The sequence below is a fragment of the Drosophila subpulchrella genome, chromosome 2R, assembly GCF_014743375.2.
Source record: "Drosophila subpulchrella strain 33 F10 #4 breed RU33 chromosome 2R, RU_Dsub_v1.1 Primary Assembly, whole genome shotgun sequence".
Lineage (NCBI taxonomy): Eukaryota > Metazoa > Arthropoda > Insecta > Diptera > Drosophilidae > Drosophila > Drosophila subpulchrella.
Window position 1 is genome coordinate 3529772 of NC_050611.1, and position 21658 is coordinate 3551429.

The following is a 21658-nucleotide window of genomic DNA, read 5'->3' on the forward strand; positions in this document are numbered from 1 at the left end:
AGCTTAAACCTGTTGAGTTTCGTCTGTTTATAGCGAAGGTCCTGTGGGACCAGAGTTCACCCACATCCTCCCCCTCAAAGGACTGCGCACACGGGACTCTGCTATCCCGATGTAAACTTTTATAAGCTGCAATCTGTTCCCACAGAATGGGTGGCTTTTATTGCTTTGTTACATGTTTTTGTTCATTTTCGGGGATGTCACGGCAATCTTTAATGACCTGAAGTTGCATATTAAAGTGCTTAGGCATACTCGTAAATATATTTTCATTACCTTTATCGAAATTTCTTTTTGTTTGATTTGTAATTGGCATCTGAAGAAGCGATCGTTTGTTGGTTTTTCCGTTATAAATAAAGTCTTTTTCCACGTCTATTAGGCGTGTTTCTAATCAAACCCAGCTCAATGATTTAGGGTTTTACCCTTGAGTGTTCTTTTAAAAATATCAGTTTCCTCGTTTGATTATTTTGTTTTATATTAAAATAACAAAGAAAACCATTTTAGTTTTTACATGTTACTTACATCTGTGTTAGCCATGACGCGAACCTATTGTAAAATGAGTGTATAGAACATGTAGAATTCACATCTTGGCTACTGGAACTGCTATGTTAAGGGTTTCTTTGATTTGGTATGCTAACAAGAAATTTAAAAGGAATTTCCAGATCGCTTTTGACAGTGATTTACAAAATAGATTTACAAAATGCTCATAAAATATATTAAAGCTTTAAAATTAAAAACGGTATTAATTGTGAATGAATGAATGAATTACTCGTCGCAGAAAGGAACTGTTACTAACACCTATGGGAATCGCCTTGGCAACCTAATATTGTTTGCATTACATTTTAAACAAGGAAAATATCAAGACAAGTATAAAAAATGTGATTTATAAACTGGGAAACAGTTGATGGATAACTAAAAAATAGAAATTTGAATAATTGGCGAAACACATGACAATAATAGAAATAACACACGTTTTCAAAATTAAATCGTCAAAATGCTTATTATAGGAGCACATCGGTAAAGTGCGCGCCCAAAAAAATGGCACTTAACGCTTTTTTGTGTAAGGTGTTGACTATTATTTTGCCTGTATTTAAGCCAATTTCATTTTTTTTCGGAGTTCCCATGAAATTTATTTTTTAATCTGTAAATATTACGAAAAATATACATCAATGGTTGCTAGAAAATTGTATTCGCTTTTGAACTGTGTTTACCAAAAGGTCCCATACACAAGGATTCTGAGTAAAATTACCTCAAAGTTAAAAAAAATGCTGTTTCTTAACCGCAATTACAGGCGAACGGGTTATTTGCTTGTTAGTTTGTTAAAACAGTTGATAGATGCCACTCTTTATCTTTCGAACCGCATACTCAAAATAATTTTGTTTTTTTTAAGGGAGATATAAACGAAAGAAGTCGTAGGTAATGAAATACACCTGCGATCACAAATATAGAAGTAAGAATGTTGTTGCAACTTATCTTCATCTTCATGATTGACCTTTCTGGATTTTAATCTATCTGTTGGACGAATTGGATAAGATATGTTGAAAAAACCAAACTTTTAGAATAAATGGTTGTGGCACAACTATTGTTTTGACCGCAGTTGTATGTGTTCTTTTGTTTATAACTCCGCTTAAGGCTTAAAACATGAAGAGTACTTGCGGTTTAAAAAAAGCCAAAAACAGCATTTTTTAAACTTTGAACACACTTTTGTTGAACACACTTTAAAATGGGGATTCAAAGCGTATAAGATTTTCTAAGAACCATCGAGGTAAATAACAGTTACACTTTGTAACACAGTGATATTAGTTTATTTTCTAGTATCTATAGTAAATATATATTTATGAATGTCAGATTTGAAGAATTTATTTTTTTTATCCCCCTTCAATTCGCAGTTCATAATTAATTGATTTTAAACAAATATTTTGATATTGTTCCTACCCTCCAATCATTGGAATTCATACTTCCTCGGCTAGTCGTTAGTAGCCCAGAACACCCCAGATCGGGAAGACTTTATTTAGATACCGGGCGGCATAAATCGTACTTTCGCAACTCTGAGCGTTCCCATTGTCCCGCCTCTTCGGGCCGCGGCCATGAGATCATCCAGCCGAATCGGCATTATGCCCGCCTCGAGCTGGCGACTTTCCAAACGAAAAAGAAACAGCCGGGCATTTGCATAACTAGCTGTAAAATTGTTGGAAATTAACAGCGCAAGCGGCGAGCGATTGGCTGGATCCGAGGGTTCGAATCGGAATCCGCAAAAGCCGGCGATCCGACGATCTGGAGAGAAGAGAAGAAACCTGTTCTAGGCGCTGGGGAATAAAAACAAAACCGAAAATGAGGAGGCACTGCTGTTGGTCCCACCAATGGACCACCTTGATGGCCCCGTCCCAGCCCATCTCCCCATCTCGCAGTTCCATTACCATCGCCATATCTATATCTCCTCCCGGGGAACACAATTGGATCGGGTAACTTTGAACTGGTCGGGTGTCGTCCGCTATGGTGTCCAAATTGATGTTTCAATAAAGCCAATAAATTTATGACTAACGAACCAAGTAAACATTCTCCCATGCCGATTGCCCGTTTCCATTCCGGTTGACAAAGTCGGGGGGTCGAGGAGCAGGATGGGGGATCCGGGGGATCCACTGGAGATGGAGATGGTCGAGGTGTAACGGTGACAACGAGTAGGTGTCGCCATTGGTGCCACTATGAATTAATTTGGACAATTTATGAGCCAATCTTCCCGGCCGACAACTGGCTAGGAATGTGTTTAGCGGCCACCACGGTGGTCGCTTGTCTTTTCGTAAATTGAATTATAATTTGATACCCGACTCTGGGGCTCCCCAACTCCTTGGCTCACCATCGCCATCTGGGGGTTCCGATCGCCCCGGCATATATTACCGATTGATCGGGCCACATAAATCTGACACTAGCGACACAATTAGCACGGCTTCAGTCCCCGCCCTTCGGCATCGCCTTCGCCACCGTGACTGTGAATGTGACTGGGGCTGCGACTGCTACTGTGACCGTGGAGCAGCCACCCAAAAGTGACAGCCGCCACAGCAAAATGTACATAAATAGTTCGCATTGCTCTTGGCCCAGCTGCGAGATAATGCCTTGAGTGGAGGAAGGATATGGGTGGCACAAGTCGCTGGGGAAATACTCTAATCTTACTTGCTAAATGTTGTTAAATAGTTTTATTATTGTGGGCCAAAAGTTAGATGAAATTGTTTGTTAAATGAAAGATCTTTATTTTTGTAAATCAATTTCATCCCCATTAAAGTATTTCCCTCCCGATAAAATACACTTATGCTAAAGGTTTTTCCAGTCCTTGAAACATGCCAAATAGTCCCTTACTTTTTGCCCACAATAGTACCTTAAATAATATTTGGAAAGGTTTGTAGTACACTAGGATTTGCAATATAACTCACTCCAAATGTATTTTTATTTTCATCATATTTTTAAATAGTAATAAAATGTTTAAAGTAAAAGAAATAAATTAACTGAAATGAAATTGTAAACTTTTCAACTAAGAAATAAATACATCTAATTAGTAATATTAAAAGAAACAAACTAGGGTTGCTATGTAAAAATAAACTGAAAATTATACCAAATGTGCTGGTTGTTTTGAATGTTTTAAAGGGAATTAGTTAATCTTGAAGAAGCCCTTAAATTCTTTAACAAAAAAATAAATATCTTTTATAATTTTGTAAGGCTCTGCTCGAATATGGGATACCCTCTGTTAGTGCATCAAGTGGGAGCCAAAAAGCCGTAGCAAGAATTGGAGCTGTTCACATGCCGCCGCCTGGCCATGGACTCTGAAAATGTCTCATTTAAATAACTTGCATGCATTTAGTCATACTTTTGCCCCAGCCTGGCCCTGCTCCTTCCGATCCTCTAGCCCCCCTCATCCTCATCAACCACCCCCCCTGCAGCGGACAGGCATGCGCCTCTGGGCAGGCAGCGAGAACCAGGAGACTCAAGCAGCGCATCGCGACGTCAACTTAAGTGGCCAACGGAGGTAGAACAACAATAACAACATCGAACACAGCCCGGCGATCAGTGTTGCCAATTTGGCTATTGGGATGAAAAATTTACATATTATCCAGAATGCTCAAGGAGTTAGAAACTTACATATTATCAAGGATGCTTGAGGAATCTCTTCCTTACAAATTCCAATTGTAAGTCCCTTAAAATACGAATAAAATTCGGTTGTCAGAAATTTTCTTGATGGTGTATTTTAAAACAAAGGGTAATCGAGCTTAAAATGCTTTTTAAAAATTAAACTTCTTTTAAATACAATATATCGAGCAAACGACTACTAAAACAATCCTAACTAGCAAAACTATATTAATGTGTAGAATTATATAAGATTAGCTAAAATCAATCTTTTGTAGAGGTATTATTGCTTATTAACAACTGAAACCTTATAAGTATATTCTTTCGATATAAAGGGGATGGTGGGTACCTAATGAGGTGATTCAGATTGAAAACCAACCAATACAAGAACAAAATATAAATACATATGTACGTTATACAAAATTTGAATGCTTTTTATTAGCATAAAACTTAAATTTCCTTTTTATTATGATAATATTAGTACCTATACGAAACCTCATTATATTTTTAATCAATTTGTATTTAGTGAATTTGCTATTGATTGTTCCTAATATTTCCTAAAATATGTAAGAGCAAATCCGTATCTGTCGACGGATAGTTGGCATCACTGCCAGCGATCCTTGGCCGCTTCCCTGGCTCTTTGAGTGTCGAGTATGTAAATCTCCCGATCCATTGCCATTCCATGGTTGCCATTGCACTCTGCACTTCAGCGAAGAGCTTTTGTTCTTTTCATTTTTATTTATTTGCTGCTGTTGTCGCTGATCGATTTTGTTCACGTCACTTGTGGTTTGCAGTTGGCTTTCGGTGAACTTTCAATTGTTCTGAAATCGATAAAGTGTTACATGTGTAGGGCCAGACACCCCTGTATATATAAGAAGTCTGTGCCTTGTTTAGTTGACAAATTCTCGTTGAGCTCTTGCGGACTCGTGTCTGCGTCGAGAGTTTTAATTAATTCAAATGCAATTCGATCTTCACGACGAGTGCTGTTGGGCTGATTGAAGCTGAAGGCCAGCACGTGAGTGGTGCACTGTTACTTTTTACCCACCTCCCCACTTTTTCAGGCAGATGCACTGGGAAACAGGTGCACGGAAAAAAAACTATTGTCTTTTGATAATATTATATCAAACAAAAACACATCCTAACGAAGAAACCATCGGGTGATCAACATACAAAACTTCTGAATTCAACTTTTATGCCGAAAATGTATTATACGATCCACTCAATGCATACAGAGCTTCTTAAGTAGAATCGAACACCTTGTTGCCTATTCATCCATATTGTATTGCAGCTTGCTGAATGAGAAATATTTAAAGGATTATAGATTTGATGATTCGTTGATTCGATAATTATATGATTCGATGTTTTGGTGATACTATGATGTGATGATTCGATGATTTGGTAATTCAATGAGTCAATCGATCTCATATATATTTTTTATTCCATATGTATTTTTTTTATCATTTAAAATATAAGATCTCATGAAAGAAAGACTATTGTATTTATATTTTCTTAGTTTAGAAACTAACAGTGTATGAGTCAAAAGTCTAAGTAATCCTATGATGGTTTATACAGAAGGTGCTTTCTTCAATGAAAACATAAAATATTTTTTATAAAATAGGTGTGAATATTACGATTAAAACAATATTTTTCCTCAGTGCACCTTACACAGACACCAAGATAAGGCTGCAGACGGACGTTCATTCAGTAAACGTAAACGTTTGTGATTTGTAACGATTGTGCAGTACATAAATCAGTCATGGATTTATTGCGAGAAATGAAATTCGCCGGCTGCTCCTCAACAGCTTCGTCTTGGTCTTCTTCGCCGTCTTCATCTTCATCCTCGTCTTCGGCGGCCGTCTTCGCTCTTCGATCTCCAGCACTCAGTCTTCAGAGTCGATTCTTCAGTCTTCAGTCCACAGTCTTCGGATTGGTGAACGTTTGCAGCGGTCGTGAGTGGCGCTGCGTGTGGGTCGCATAAATTTCACGCTTTGCGCAGGCGCTGCCACAAATCGATGTTCTCTTTTGTTGTGCTCCCCTTTCCCGCCCCCCGACCGCCACAGCCCCTCCCCATGGAGCTTCCTGAGCGCGGTTTTATGAGTCACGCTGCCGTCTATGCGATTGTTGAGCTTGTGTTTTTATTAGTGGTGCCAATTTATTGCTGTCCAAAACAATCTCATACATTAAAAAAGCTAAAAATAGCATGGTAATAATAAAAAAGAAGAAAAACGAATAATAAAAGCGCTGAACTTACCATGAAAATCGGCTTCGACCTTCCCCTAGTGCAATAAAATGTTTTAGACCATAGAAAATAGGCAACTTTAAATCACATTTGGTATCTATACTTTTAAATTATGAAAATTCAGTACCTTACTTATATAAGTTACTTAGGTTTTTTTTAAATATTTAAAATATTTTTAAGTATAGATCAAGAATCATATAGAACTTATTGAAAATTAGAAGCATGACAAATGAATTCCATTTACAAGGATGTACCAAGTGTAGCCTACAATTTTTGTATGTATTTAAATTTTCATATTAAGACTTTAATAATTAAACTTTCGAATATCCAGATTCGTACAACATTGCGTATGAGTGATATACGATTAAACTTGGTATTTACAACTAATATATTTTAAATTGATGTACTTATTTGATTAGAACAAGAATTCCCCAATGGGGAACTTTAGAAATTCCCTTCAATACTTGGCCTAATCTGCTGTAAATTAGCCAAGTTAGCAGCACTGCATTAGCCGGGATCCCTGTTGCAACCAGGAAGTGGGGTGGCTCAGCACCGGGCCAAGCTGGGAACGAGCTGATTGGCCGGGCCCTAACTGCTGCTGCCCTGCAGCGACTGACCATTAGGACGTGGCTTACTCACGAGTCTCGGGTTTTTAGGAGCTGCTCCACCCGCCACCCCCTTGAGCGCTGGACACGCAACGCTGCTAATTGTCTACTAAATGCCAAGCCAGACTGAAACACTCAAATGCCGAGTCCCGAACCGGGGTCCAATCCAACGCCGAAACCGAAACCGAATCCGAGGACAGTCCCAACGAATTTATGTGCACTTCGCATTTGCAATCATATCAGATTGCATGACAGTTCTCAATTACTTTTTTCCGAACAAAACGCTTTCAATTGCGAAATCGACGAATTATAAAAATAGTTACGAGGCCTGTCAGAGAAATATTTGCCGGGAAATTATGTAAATAGGAACTAAGGTTGAAATTAAATGAGACTGAACAAATACAATTTGAAAATGTGATCCTTATAGACATTAATAACAAATAAACTAAATACTCCTAAGAAACTTACCTAGATGGGATCAAATGTTCATTACGAAATTGTATAAGTTGAGTCTTATAATAACCTTTGTATTAAGCAGTCTTATAATTCTTTCTAAGCAAAGACAACACTTTGACTATAAGCTAACTGATCTTGCAAAAATGTTAGTTCATAAAATATGTAAATTTTAGTCAAGTCAATGGTCATTCTTAAACAAAAGCCCCGATGTGTAAGTTATTTACATCTTATTCGGGGGATATAAATCAATCGAGTTAATTTACATTCAAGGCTGATTCCGTGATTAATGGGTCCCTTTGTCCATATGCATATAGCTCTGTTTGGCGATAAGTTGGGCATTCCAGCCTAAGCATTCAATTAAAAAGCTATACTTTACCGCTCAAGGAACTCCGCCTCCGAAAACCTGCCGATTCTGGGCCAGACTAATCCTTATGCGGGTTCGATGCACTTTCGGTTTCCCTTTTTTTTGGCCCGTCTAACCGTTTTGCGGGGCCCAGTCCCGTTAGCTTTTGGCCCGAATCGAAAATACAATGTATAATTTATGGCCTGCAGACTTGGCCTAATCCCTGGCCTAATCGTCTCTGCCTTGGCTTCTCCCTGCCCACACGAACGATAGGGTCCACTCACCTCTCCCCGGCCGACATTTTACTTTCTTGGCCCGGCTTTTGGCGCTTTATTTTGCTTTCGATTTACCTCGTTTTGTTTCGTTTCATTTTCTGCCTTCATAATTTATTATCGCCTCAAAAGCATCTCAATTATGGCTCCTGGCCAGACATGAAACCGCCGAGGCCCGACTCGTATCAGTGGGGAATACTACGAGCCGGCTGCTATCTGCATTCGTTTTGTTAATCTGCCGGGGCAATTACAAAACTCTTACAAAACTTTATTCAATTAAATTCGCATGATGCTGTCGCGAGCGAATGAATCCGAATGAACGCTGCCCGCTGACCAAGTTCGAGATTTGGCAACAGTTTATCTGAGTGAGGAGCCAGGCGAGATAAAGACAATACTGCCTACACAGAAACAAAAACTATCTTAATTTTTGTTTTACAACTACTACTGGGATGATTACATGGGGAGGATGGTCTAATGACTTCAACAAATTATATAGGCAGTCCCTTACGATTTTGTCACTTTTTCCTTTTAAAAAGCTATTTGCTTCAGAACGGAACAGAGACGAACTCTTAAAATTCTACGAGTTTAAGTTCGATTGGAATTTAAGGCAATTAAGCAAGACTTCAAATAAATTTGTGTTTGTACAGTTTACTTATAAACGTATAATGTTAAAAATGTAATACTTTTCTCAAAAAGTTGTATTATTTAAAGGTATTATGATATTAACTGTAACTGATAATAATTTACAAATTATTCAGAGAGATACTTTAAAAAGAACTAAAGGCTTCTTAATGTTTTTAGATTGTTTTCGAAAACTGTTTTCCAACAAAATTAATTTTAACTATTTTAATAGGAAATTTTTAATACAAAGAGCCGACTAATTTTTCTACAGTCTTTCAAATACTCCTAACGTAAAAATATATTACAAAAATTTTTCTGTGTGTCGATCGAGAAGGCTGAGGGGGCGGGTCGGGAGCTTACACACAGAGGCGGCTTCAATTTCATCCTCGCAATCGTGATGTGCTTTTGATTGCCCGAAGCCAGGCAGCCATGATCGTCCCCGCCCCATAAAAAAACCAAAACAAAAACCGCTGCCATTGTTGTCAGCTCTTCTGGAGTTCTTTCCGCCTTTCAAAGGGAGTTGCATTAGGCATGCACACTTTTACTTTCGGGATCTGCCCTCGGGGTTTTCTTACGCTATCCCCAACTACCGCCGGAACTATAAATTCGAGTGGTGCGTCATTAGTGTCCCTCCATCGGGATTATCGCAGACAAAGTGTCGTCATGTCTTGGCGACGAGGGATGCATTTCAATTCGAATTTCGGCTATCGCAGGTGGGGCCTCTAACGAATGGATGAGTGAGTGGCTTGTGGCAGGTGTCGCATATTTTGAATTGTCTTTCTTCGCCGCCACCTGATTTATGCACTTTTCTTTTCAAAATTCAAAACTTAACAATTCATTAGCTGTCAGTGGGTTGAATGAACATCAAGTGGGAACATTGGTTTGGCTGGCTATATACCTCTTACACGGTTCACCTGTCCTTATAGATAGCGTTTTTTATTTAACATGATTTTAATAGGAATAGGAAGTATTAGATATATTTTGGTATAAGTACTAAGAAATATATCTTATATGTACTAGAAAACGTCCCGAAAGTATATTAAATACTTAGTAGTCGAAGGGCATGCAAAAGAAGTGCAGAAAGCGTCACTTTTCCGATGTTTTAACAGGCAAACATCGATGTAACATCGAAAAAATCGATGTTTCTGCACCTCTACAACGTAGTCAGTTCTACTCCCCTATTCAAGTCTTAGTTCTGCCAGCTTTACTATCATCTTTAATAAATAAATAAATATTAAATACTTACCAATATCGCTATATATCTCAATTGTCCTAAACACCCTTGGCTTTATTTAAGAGGTACCTCCGATGGGAACTACTCATCAAAGTAAAGTCAAAACATGCCCCATTAGGGCATTAGATATTCCAGGCAGAGACCCTTTGCCTAGTCTGTGACATTTATTGTTGTTTTCCTGTCGGGGGAACTGGCCAACAAAGACATACCTACACATAACTCATTCGCGAGTGCAGGCGATGACAAACGGCTTCCATTTCCTCATTATCGATTGATGATATCTCGATACTCCCGACTGCCCAAATTGGCTGAGGGACAAGATTTTATTTATTTTTGTTTTTTCGCTCTGGGGGAGGAGAATGAGCTTGCCACCAGTTGTACATACAAGTATATCTGACAAAGTATGCCAAAATCGTAAAATTCGTGTATTTCGTTTCATTTTCGGTAAACGGTCTGCTCGACAAGATGGCCAAAAGGGGCGATATGGGGGATTTAGGGACCGAAATGCGCTAATTACACGCACTCGGCAATCGTTAATTGAAGTTGTCAAGCGGGGCATGCCACCAAAAATGCGCCGCAATGCCAATGCCAAACGATCATGCGGCGATCAGATTCGCGGGAAATCAAAAGCGCAAGGGAAATGGGAACATGGGTTCCCGGGAGCAGGAACCTGCAACCTGGAAACTGAAAGCCGGGACATGGGGCTACAATGTTGCCGCCCCAATTATCCGCGAATTGAGCTAAAACCAACGAAAATGCTGCCGACCAGCGAATGGCGCCATTAATTATCGCAAAAAGGGATGCATTTCTTCATAATTAAGCGGGTGAATGACACACCGAAGGCAGCTGTGGATCCAGGGGATCCAATGGATCCACTGCCATCGGTAGTGCCCAGTGCACCCAGAGAGCTCCTCCATTAGCCGGAGTGATGCAGCGGCTAATAGAGGAACATTACTCATGCCCAGCAGGATATCGCCGAGTTCGCAGCGTGTCTAGTCGGAGTTTTGCGCTGGACCCAGGGATCCAAAGGCAGGGATTCGGGATAAGGAGTTCGGGATTCGGGGCTAAACATGCAATTGAGAAATTTATTAAAAATCATTTTCATTAATTTGGTTATTTATGCCCAGGATCAAACATTCAATTAGGCTGATGTTATAAATCTCGTATTCATTTTTCACATGCTGCAACCACGCACGGTCCCTATAAATCACCGGCAAGTGCATACTGCACTGGCATGGATGTTCCGCACTGTACCCAGCGTACCCAGCAGCCGACTGCCCACGGCTCACGCACTGTTGCAGTTGCAATTTTGAATGCAATCGGAATGAGGGAGCAAATTAAAGGCTGTTTAAAATACCTACAAGTACTCGGTATCCGAAAATACCCCCACCCCCAGCTTGGCCTTGTTTTAGAGTTTTTTATTTTGCCCGGCTTGCGGAAAAGTCAAGCGAAAGGTTAAAAGTGAAATATCTCCCGCTGACTTGTAACAATGTCAAAATGCTTTATGATTCGATTTTTTGTCTCGAACTTTTTTATTGGTTTCGGTTTTAGTATCCGCTTTTTTGTTGTTTATTTTCATGGTTATTGTTTTTACTGTCATGTTGTTGGGCACGAAAAAACGAGAGTAGCGAGATGCACAAAAGACGATAAATCCAATAAAAAAGGTTAAATCAAAAGCTGTTAGGTTTTCAAACGATACTTAGATGCTCTTGAGAATGGTGCATTTAGCTGCAGTCGATGGGTAATGAAATCAAACTTAATTACAATAAGATCTTTCCATAAGTTTTTACAACAAATCTAAATGTGTAATACACATTTCTAAAAAATATTGTATAATACGTTTCAAGGCATATTATTTAAATCAAATTCTTTTTGTTTTCCGAATCATTTAATAATAATTAAGACTAGATATCATCTAATATTCAATGTATAGTATATATAATAACTTTAATTACTTACCAAAAACCCTTGTAATATTTTCTCGGCTGTCAGTAGTGCAAAATTCCCCAATGAACCCACGTACTTGGCCGCCATAGCCCCCAGAAAATAATCGAAGACAACATAAAATATATTGACAACGGCAGATCAGTTAACGAATTGCAAGCGGCAACAACGGAGCCAAACAAATTTGGGACATTTGTTGAACCTCCGAGTTGACCCGCTTGGGTAAAAGCTGCGGCCAGACCAGAAGGAGCCCAAATTAAATCACAGCCTCAGCTGCAGGAAGCCGGCTGAAAAGCGGAAAACTGACGCCCGACCAAGGCTTATCTCAGGTTGAATCGAAGTCGGGTGGGCAGACCAGATCGGTGAGATCTCTCGAGGATGGGGAAAGGGGCTAAGAGGGGCTGCTCACATGGCTAGATCACTAAAATGAAGCCGGCTGCCTTGGCCAGGCCAACATCATCAAAAGCTCAACCGAAGTTGGGCGTGGCGCAGCCTTGTCAGCACGATCAAGCCTCCAATCGGTGGCTTGTGCAATAAGCTCTATATAAATGTTATTTTCCAAGTAATAAATTGCATAGAAAACATAAATTTAATTTATAACGCCCCGCCGCAGCCGCGGAGTTGGCAATTAAGACGTCACCTAATGGGCGCGAGCGAGAGGGACAGCTCTGACAATATGGCGTTCGATAATCGCAGCCCCACTCCCCCTGCGAAACAATTAATGGCGCCCGAACAGGGCGCTTTTCGCACTCTCACATTTGTCAAGTGCAGGCAAAGAAGTCGCGCCCTTGGGCCTGTGGCTCCCCATCAGGATGGTCCACTGGGAGAACAGTCGTTGATGGTTCCTAAAATGATCCTTTTATGGAGGATGCACTTATCATTAGCAACATTGTACTATTTGGAATCGTAGAACCCACACTAGGAAAAAAATCAATAGGAACTTACCTTTTAAGGATTTAAATTTATACAATGTCTAGAACCTATTTACTTACTAAGTTAACCCTAATTTGATTGGTTACAAGTCTAATGATCATATGACATGTTTAATTTGCGACGGACTGGCTGAATTTATTTTAAAAGGTTATAGAAACATTTAACATATCTGTACGCAGTTTCATAAAATGTTGTTAAGCTGTATACCCTTTTTTATCTATCCAGCTTGCTAAAATTTAATCATTATTAGCCATTATTAGCTATGGGGGAGGTAACAAAAGTTGCATTATATTTCATTTCATTCTGAAGTACCTATACTTTCACTTGGTTTAAAAATTACTGTATTATCTATAGATTTTCCTTGATCTTTAATTAAAAAAGATCTTAAAATCTTTTGTGATGTGAAATTGTGGTGCATGATTTCTCCCAGTGCTGGTTGGCTTGTTTTGTTTGGTTAGCAGACCTTTCCTTCAAAACCAAAGCGTTCTGCGCATGCGCGCACTCATATTCCTTGTACTGGTGTTTGTTTTCGTGTATTTGCGTTTGGGCTCGTATTTGTATTTGTCCTCGAAGCAAACTGTGAATGCGCACGCTCCGCGTTGATTGATGGCATTCATTTGCCACTCGGACAGGGCTACATTAATATCAACAGCGGCAGTCCCATCCCATCTTCAGGCCCGGCTCGTCCTTCCCCGCCCACTGGACAATCATCATCCCGAGGGGCGTTACAGTTGCCCAAAGGGTGTGCGTGGGGGTGGGGTCGGGGTTCGGGGTTTGGGGCTTGGGGGCAGGAATTTCAAGGCTTTGTGTGACTTTGACTATTCGCTGGCGAGAGTGTTTGCATAGCTATCCACGATCCCGGATCAGCCGCAAGTCCACTCTTCAAATGATGGAGTAACCAATTGCTTGAGTTCCAGGAATGCAATCTGTGTTTATTTATATTATTTGATTTGCTTTATGTACACTTATTGTTTAACATGTATTTCTCACTTGGGTTTCAACTTGGAATTGGTTTAGACATTAAAAGAGTTCATTTAATAGATCAAAGAATACATCGAACAATGTTTGGCTATAGAGAAAAGAAGGATTCGTTTCTCATACCTATTCTAGTATTGGTCAACATTTATCTTCATTCTTTATGCCTTTGTGTCATAAAAAACATATTTCCATGGATCTTTTTACAAAACCAAAACATAGATTATGAAGATTCTAATTCTAATTCTAATTGTTCCTGAATTGAAAACATTTGTTCTTCAGAACCGTGTAGGTACATTTTGGTATCATTGTTTTCAATATTACAACGGAATGGTGGGAAGAGAAAAGTTAAATTGAGTTTATTTAACAACTTTTAAGTAGGTATATACTGATTAATTACCGCCAATTTAACTTGATACAAGAACAATAAAAACATTTTCAACTTGACAAATTTCGTTCTACTCATAGGAACTGAGAGGGAATGGGGAAGAGATTGATTCGTTTCTCATGTCTATCCTAGTGTGACTTTATAACTTCTTTATGTCTAAACAAAAGTCCCATATGTTTTCCAAGTTATTTAATACCTTCATATATTTCCATAGATCATATTACAATAACCAAGACATAGATAAATAAGATTTTCTAAACAAATTTTCTTTTTTTTACTGCATTTGTATAGGGGGTAACGACTATCTATTTAATATTAAACTGTTTTTAAACACCCTTTCTTTAAATTATTAAAATTAGAGACTGGTAAGTTCTTTGTGCATTACCCGCTGCCACATGGTCGTACTTATGAGCCCATCTCCTACTTATGAGTCCGCATCGTTCCGGCCTCCATCTTCATCTCCGTCTCCGGCGCAGGCCACAATCATTACTCACTCGCGCTAATCCCAGAGACTCCATTCCATTCCGCTGCGACCAAGAAAAATCACATGAGCGGCATTTAAAGATTTGGGGCGAGTGGCTCCGATGGGGCAGATGGAAAGCTGCAACTGCGACTGCGGCACTGCGAGAGTGCAGCTCCAGAATTTGCAGCCACACAACGGCAACTGGCGATAAGCAGCTCGGGAAAACTGAGGAGTTGCGGAGCTGCGGAGCTGAGAAACCAAAGCCGCGATGCCAATTGAGTTGTTCGCCAGCTGGGCCATCTGGCCGCGACTGTGACTGTGGCTCAAAGGAGCAACTGCTGATGATGTTGCTGCTCCTTGCTGCTCCTAAGCATGTGCTGCCCGTAATGGCGATGCATTTATTAAAGGCTTTGTGCGTGCGGGCTGTGGACCCCTCTTACTCCCCTCAGCTCCGCCCCTGGAACACCCCCCGCTGGTCGGCCCGCTCACTTGCTTAATCCATAAATGGAAATTAATGGCTGGCATAAGTGTGTGTGTAGATCCGCTGAGCCTCTCAACTTGGCTAATGGCGCTGGCTAACGGTACTGCCTGAGTGCCACTGCATTTGCATTTGGGCCTGCAAAAATATTAAGACATAAATGTCATCAACAATGATACCGAAACAGGGGCGTAGGGGCGGCAGGGTAGGGTGCAGGGTGCTTAGCTGAGGGCAAAGGCTGCGTGGGAGGACGGCACAGTGGACTTTGGAGCGAGGAACTTGGATTAATGTATTTGCCTTTTCAAATCAAATAATTACTATTATGATCATTTTTTATACAACTATTTAGTGTTAAAAATGCTAATAGCAATAATATAATGTTTTTAAAATGATTTCTCTGTTCTTTACTCATAAGTATCTTTCCAAAAAACTAAAGGTTTCGATCTTATTTACAAATATTTTAATAGGTTAGCAACTTTGTCGTACGCACAAAAAATATTTCTGATTTAATTATATTTTAAAAATCAAACTTATAGTTTTTAAATCAAAACCTTTTTCTTATAAACAAATTAAAGTAAATTGTTTTGTGTAATGGCTAATTGTTTAATTATTTTTATAAATGTTTTATTTTCTTAGTTTGAATACGAGTATAAACCGGTCTCAGAAAGCCTTTACCTTACCCAAAACAGCGATTGATTGTTGATTGACCCTAGATTAACATTAACGTTTTATTTCCAGAACCTATTGATTCCCAAATGGGATACAATTACTGAATGCGAGGCCATAAGTGGGGGAAAACTGAATAATGAAATCAAAAAGTGGCAAACAGATAAACGCCCACCGGGTATCAGAACCGAAAAGGGATCCCCTTTCTTGGGTCATTTAGATGGCCGGTCCGAAGAGCGTATAAAAAATGATACCACAATTTATGGGCGACATCTAATGGCGTACAGATGCAACTTAGTTGGCGGATTTGCAGCATCTGCAGCATGCAACGCAATGCAACGGCGACTGCAACAGCACAGGCATCGGCAGCGAGTCTCATAAAACATAATCAAGTTCACATTCAGAGAGTCTCAGACGACCGAGTGAAACCGGGCGACAATGGCAGTCCACATCCTGCCTAGACGTTCCTGCGTTCCTACGATCCTACGCCCTCTCTCCCGGCGACTGGGAAATGGGAACTGGGAACTGGGAACTGGGGGCTTTGGATCTCCGTCTCCGGCTCTATGCAAGATTAATTTCCAGCCATATTGTCATATTCTGGCCGTTGCAGCTGCCGCAGCCGGCAGGGCATATAAGTTTTATAAGCGTTTTGACTCCATTAACTCTCTGCGGCAGGCTAATTTCCATAACTTCTGCGCGGCGTTGGGACACCCAATTTATCAAGTTGGTAAGTGCAGCGAGGTGTGCATTAATTGTCATCCATTTGGCATTAGGCAATCGATGAGGAAGGGCGGCTCCACGTGGGCGTGGGCGTGGCTGTGTCGCGTGGGAAGAGTGTGGAGTGCTCCATTTGGAATGCGATCTTAATGGACGTCTAATTGAAAACTCTCTCTACGGATCATTAATTGATGCTTCAGCCCCATTGAGCGGAGGTTAAGAGAATTGGTCATAAAAGCCATTGGCCCCGAACCGGTTCACTCTGCTAACTAAATTGATTTGAGGGCAATTTATGTAAATTTCCGACTTGTTGCGTTGCCTTGTAACATTTCCATAAGCATTTCGTTTGTTTGCTCGAAAAACACTTTTCTTGGGCCCCTCAGTCCCAAGTTCGTTGCCTAAGTCTTTTGTTTGCTGGCCAGCGCGGAGACCACACACACGCATCGCAGGCATTGATTTCACTCACTTACCAGGGCCTTAAAATGAAACAAGCCCGTTAACAATTTGCACAAAACATTTGCGGATCCGGGGGAAGTACACGTAAAAAAAAGACGCAGAAAAAGCGGCTCTGAGATGAGGAGGGTGGGAGCCTGTTCGCATTCAATAAATAAAATGTCAAAACAATAATGAAATGAATTATGGGCGCGCATCAGGCCGAGGTTGGAGGAGCTGCATCCTGGGGACGGGGAAGGGCGGCGGCGTGGGCCTCCATTTGCTGGCAGTGGGACCCTGGGTCCCCAGAAGACCGGGCAATTTCTGGCCGCTCTTTTATTTATTGATTTCGTGCGTATGCACAATCAGAGGCTCGTTTGGCCGGCCCTCCGGCATCTGCACTCCGAGCTCGTAATGAAACAGAGTGGATTATCCACGGCCTGCTAACGCCAGCGGAACGCAATCAAAACTTTCGCTGCCAATGCCAAAGTCAGAGCCAAAAAGCCAACTGAACCAACTGAACACACGGCCAACAAACAAAAAAAAATGCAATTATTTCGATAAAAATGACCGTTTACTGTCGTTTTGTGGATATTGGGAGCCAATTTATGTGCCCCTCCGCTCAGGTGGGAGGGAAGTTCAGGGCAGGCAAACATGGGGCATAATTTTCTGGAATATGTACGATTCGGCCGTGTCTTTCATTTCTTTTCGCCATTTAAACTGGGTCAAGGAAGCAAAGAAATTCACAAAATATGTATTATTGGGTAAATGTTTGGATGTTTTGTAATAAAACAAAGAGGAATATTCGGTTTACAAAAGAATTCATTGTTTAATTTATTAAAGAAATTGTAAGACGACATTGTTTCCGTTTTATTTATTGAGTACGAGGAAAACATATAAATTGGTATTCAACGAATTGTTTTGTACATAAAATGCATGAAAATTTGTTATTTTAAATATAATTTGACTGATTCCTGATACCTGATGGTAGATGGCTTCTATTTACTTAAAGTTTTTCATTTTAATTGTTATTCAAAAGGCAAGAAAAGACATATTGATAGGTATTTAATTAATAAACTTGACTTAAGTTTGAGTTTTTGATATGAAATTTGTATTTTATTTTGGGTTATTGTTCAAGATTCCCGTTTTGACCGGCTTTTCGGGTAATAAAGCCCATCGTTGTAATGGTTTTGTAATAAGAAATCGACCAACTGACTTATAGCCCTGACACGCAGCTTTATTGTTTAGCTTTTGGACCTTAACAGCTGTGGATCATCGGGGATTTCCTTTTTATTGATAGTTATCGCATAATCAATGGAGCGCTTGGAACAATAATCAAACTCAAATTGATATTCCCGAAAGTTAACGACGGGCAATAAAACACCCAGGTTCATAACTTTGGCCGTAAAAAGTTGATTTGATTTTTGTGTCAATATAAAGCCATGCCCAAGACAACGCAGTCGATAGTTATCGCCGACTCGTGTTTCGGACATCAATTTAACCGATTATAATGTGGATTTTGGGGATGATTTATGCGTTCCGATTTTTATGGTGCACTTAAGTGTCGGCCACTTAGCCATTTTCATCGTTTTTTGTGGGCGAGGGGCGTTACCCGAGCGACAAATAAGGCATAGCATTTGAAACGCCCCAGAGCAGAGCGTTCTTTTTTGGAAATATGCTCATAATTTCGATACATTTTGCATATGGCCGGGACTCATTTGTTGCTCGGCCAATTCGCCATTAAGAGACCCAGCTACGAATCAGCCGAAAAAAATATATATCGCCTCTGACCACGCATGCATATATTAACGACGGCGAGGTAAGGTATTCGGCATGGTATCGATACAGTCTTACTGGTTTCTGTGGCCCTAGGGTCTCGGCAGCCCGATGCCGAGGCAGCGGCGTTCTGATCGTGTAAGGCTTATTTGGATCAAGATAAAAATTATGTATGATCAGAAATCAGTTTGACAACAAAATGCTTTATGTGCGCAATTCTTAACGCTGCAATTTAACAAAACGGCACATTAAGCCAGAGGGGCAGGCGCAGAAATGGGGGCTAACCCACTTTCCTCCGCCGACCGGGAACGTCCGCGGCATGCTAATAAGGGCGGCGCATACTTTTCACCCGGGCGAAAGTACACAAAGTTGAACGGCTCCTACCGCCCCCGCCCCTCCAACGCCCCCCTCTCTGTCACCACACCCCCCAAGTGCCCCTCCCCACGACCGAAATCGTTCATCATACGCGCTGAGACCGATCGGCATCCACAGCATCAGCAGCATCTTCACATCACGGCGTTGTCTCGACTGTAAATGCACTCAGAAAAGTATACAAATTATATAAATTATAAAATATATACTTCCATTTAACAAAGAAAATATACAAGATAGTTTCCCTAAATAACACAATATTTTATAGTCAAGTTGCTTTTAATATTCCTTTGTTACTCTAAGGGAGGTTTTCTCATCCGCATGTTAAACTAAATGCAGACTTTAAACTCAAAACTCCGATTCTTCTTTTAGCTTTAAAACTTTACCACTCAAACTTTACCTAAAAAACAAAAATGTTAAAACATTTTTTATAAAAAGAAATTGATTACGTTTGACATATAATATGTTTGAATATATGAAATTGTTATTATAACATATATGTATATGCAAGTAAATTAGATTTATATTTAAATAATGATTTTGCAGTAATAAGGTTGTAGAAAACATCTATTTTACTTAGATTAGGTTAAATAAAGAAAGGTTTATTGTCCCAAAATTTACAACTTTGATGTAATTCAAACAGCTTTAGGTAATCTTACTAACTAATAAAATCAGATATGGATTAATTAGTTAATTATGGAGGTTATGTAGGCTTTTCTACATATTTTTTATTTTGCATTAATTAACTTTTTGTGTAGTATACAAATGTATACCTAATTATCTGTTTTTTTTTCTTTTTATATCTATCTGATCTAGTTATTACAAATTGGCTGTCAACATAAACATCTATTACCAACCACATGCCAATATATAAACTGAGCACCCATTCAGTCAAGGTGAGCGAGTTGGGCAAGAACTACTTTCTCTTCAGATAGCCAAACGCTTATATTTTTCTCTCAGTGAAAGACCTTGTCCTGACTTTGACTCTGGCCTCCGCCTGTCCATATCTGCAACGTCGATCAATGCAAATTTCTGAGCTGATCAAACTGACCAAGAGTAGCAGCCTACGCAGCGGCAGCGGCTCAAGAATTATTATTAAATTCGATATAAGTAATATTCGCAACCGCCGGGCCCCCGCTCGATCCCCTCCGCCGGACAGTCTGCTGATTAATAAAAGACGGCTGCCGTGGCAGAAGTTCCGAGATGGCCCGCGGTGCTTAAAAATTCTGAGGCATCTGTCAAGTCGAGCGAAGGTGAAGGTTTCGCGCAGGCGCAGCAGGACCTGGTGTGCAGATCTCGAGATCTGGGGATCTGGGTGGACGGGCAGATGCGGGGACCTGGGGACCTGGGGATCTGGGGATCGCGAACCCGAACCCACAAACGTTTCGGAGGAACGCTTTGCATACGTGCGTGTATGTGACAGTCGCATAATAACGCTTCAATTAAGCCCAAGCGATTCCCTGACACGATTTTCCTTTGTGCGCTGGCCAAAAACTCCACTGCCAGATGCATATCAATAAGATCTGACGTCAATTTTGATAAGCGAACGCATATTATTATTGTTATTATTAGCCATATATACGCCCCCTGAGCCCCTCGCGTAATAATCAGTGGCGTAGCAGCGGAGGGGGGCCGGGGCTGGAAATCCCTTGGAGCATTTTGTCGGGTAGCTGACCGCGCGGAGCGACGGATATCTGGCATATCGACATACGCCAGCGAAAGATGAAATTCCTGGGAGCATCCACACACCAACTCCTGGCCAGGAATAAAATAAGAATTATGCTTAAATTATGCAAGGCCCAACAATTTACAAAGTGATCGACCCCAGCCCTTCGTTGGCCCCCCGGATCCCCTTTACATGGTGAATGGCAGCGGAGCAGGAAGACCAGGGCTGCGAAACCTGGGAATGTCGGAGGAAGAATGGGTATCTTGATTATAATCATGATCATTCTTTTTTAAACACGCTTCTTGTAGAATCTCCGAGCACATCATTCATTTAATAATCTCTGCATGGGAATGCTGGTAATTGCTTACAACTTTTCTGCTGGTATGCTAAGTATTTGTAATATATCTATAGCTTTTAGTCAACAGAAGATAAAAAGGTTCTATAAGTTAACTAATGATGATGATTATTATTTTATTTTATAATGTTTGTTTTTATATGATCCATTTAATGCAGCCCTATACTGCATTTCGCACAGTGCACGATCGATTTGTGGAATAGATAAAACGTTGACGTTTTGATCGATATTTATGATTCCTTCGCATGAAGAGCTACTCGATGGGGCCGGGGCACCCAGAAGAACCCATGTATGTCCTGCAGCCAGTCCTCCTGGATGGCAGACAGAAGCTTTAGCACCGCGAGGGAGTGGGAGCAGCAGGAGTGCTGTGTGATTTAGGATTTCATTTGTTAGTTGGAGGCCAAAACAATTTGTTGCCGTGGCCTGTTGCCAAGCTGCCTCGATCCCCTCCCTTTCCCTCACTCCATCCAGCACTCGCCCTGTCTCTTTTTTTAAGGGCCCGGATCGGATTTTTCGTGGCGCATCCTGATCCGCTGCACTCTCCGAATACATTTGTAGTAATCACGTGTTATCGCCGCATTTGGACATTTTAAAAGGTCATAACTTAAAACCTTAT

General features: G+C 40.5%; 1 protein-coding gene across 1 annotated transcript; it reads left to right on the plus strand.

Moving 5' to 3' along the window:
* Positions 1–20043: 20043 nt before the first annotated feature.
* On the plus strand, positions 20044–20954 carry LOC119549522. The gene is made up of 2 exons (XM_037857637.1): positions 20044–20427; positions 20850–20954. Exons 1-2 carry the CDS (start codon positions 20044–20046, stop codon positions 20952–20954), a joined length of 489 nt encoding a protein of 162 aa, XP_037713565.1.
* The last annotated feature ends 704 nt before the right edge of the window (positions 20955–21658 follow it).

Coding starts and splice junctions, on each gene's coding strand:
- LOC119549522 (XM_037857637.1), top strand. CDS start 20,044: ATGCAAATTTCTGAGCTGATCAAACTGACCAAGAGTAGCAGCCTACGC. Junction 20,428..20,849: donor CGGAGGAACGCTTTGCATAC/GTGCGTGTATGT, acceptor GATCGACCCCAG/CCCTTCGTTGGCCCCCCGGA.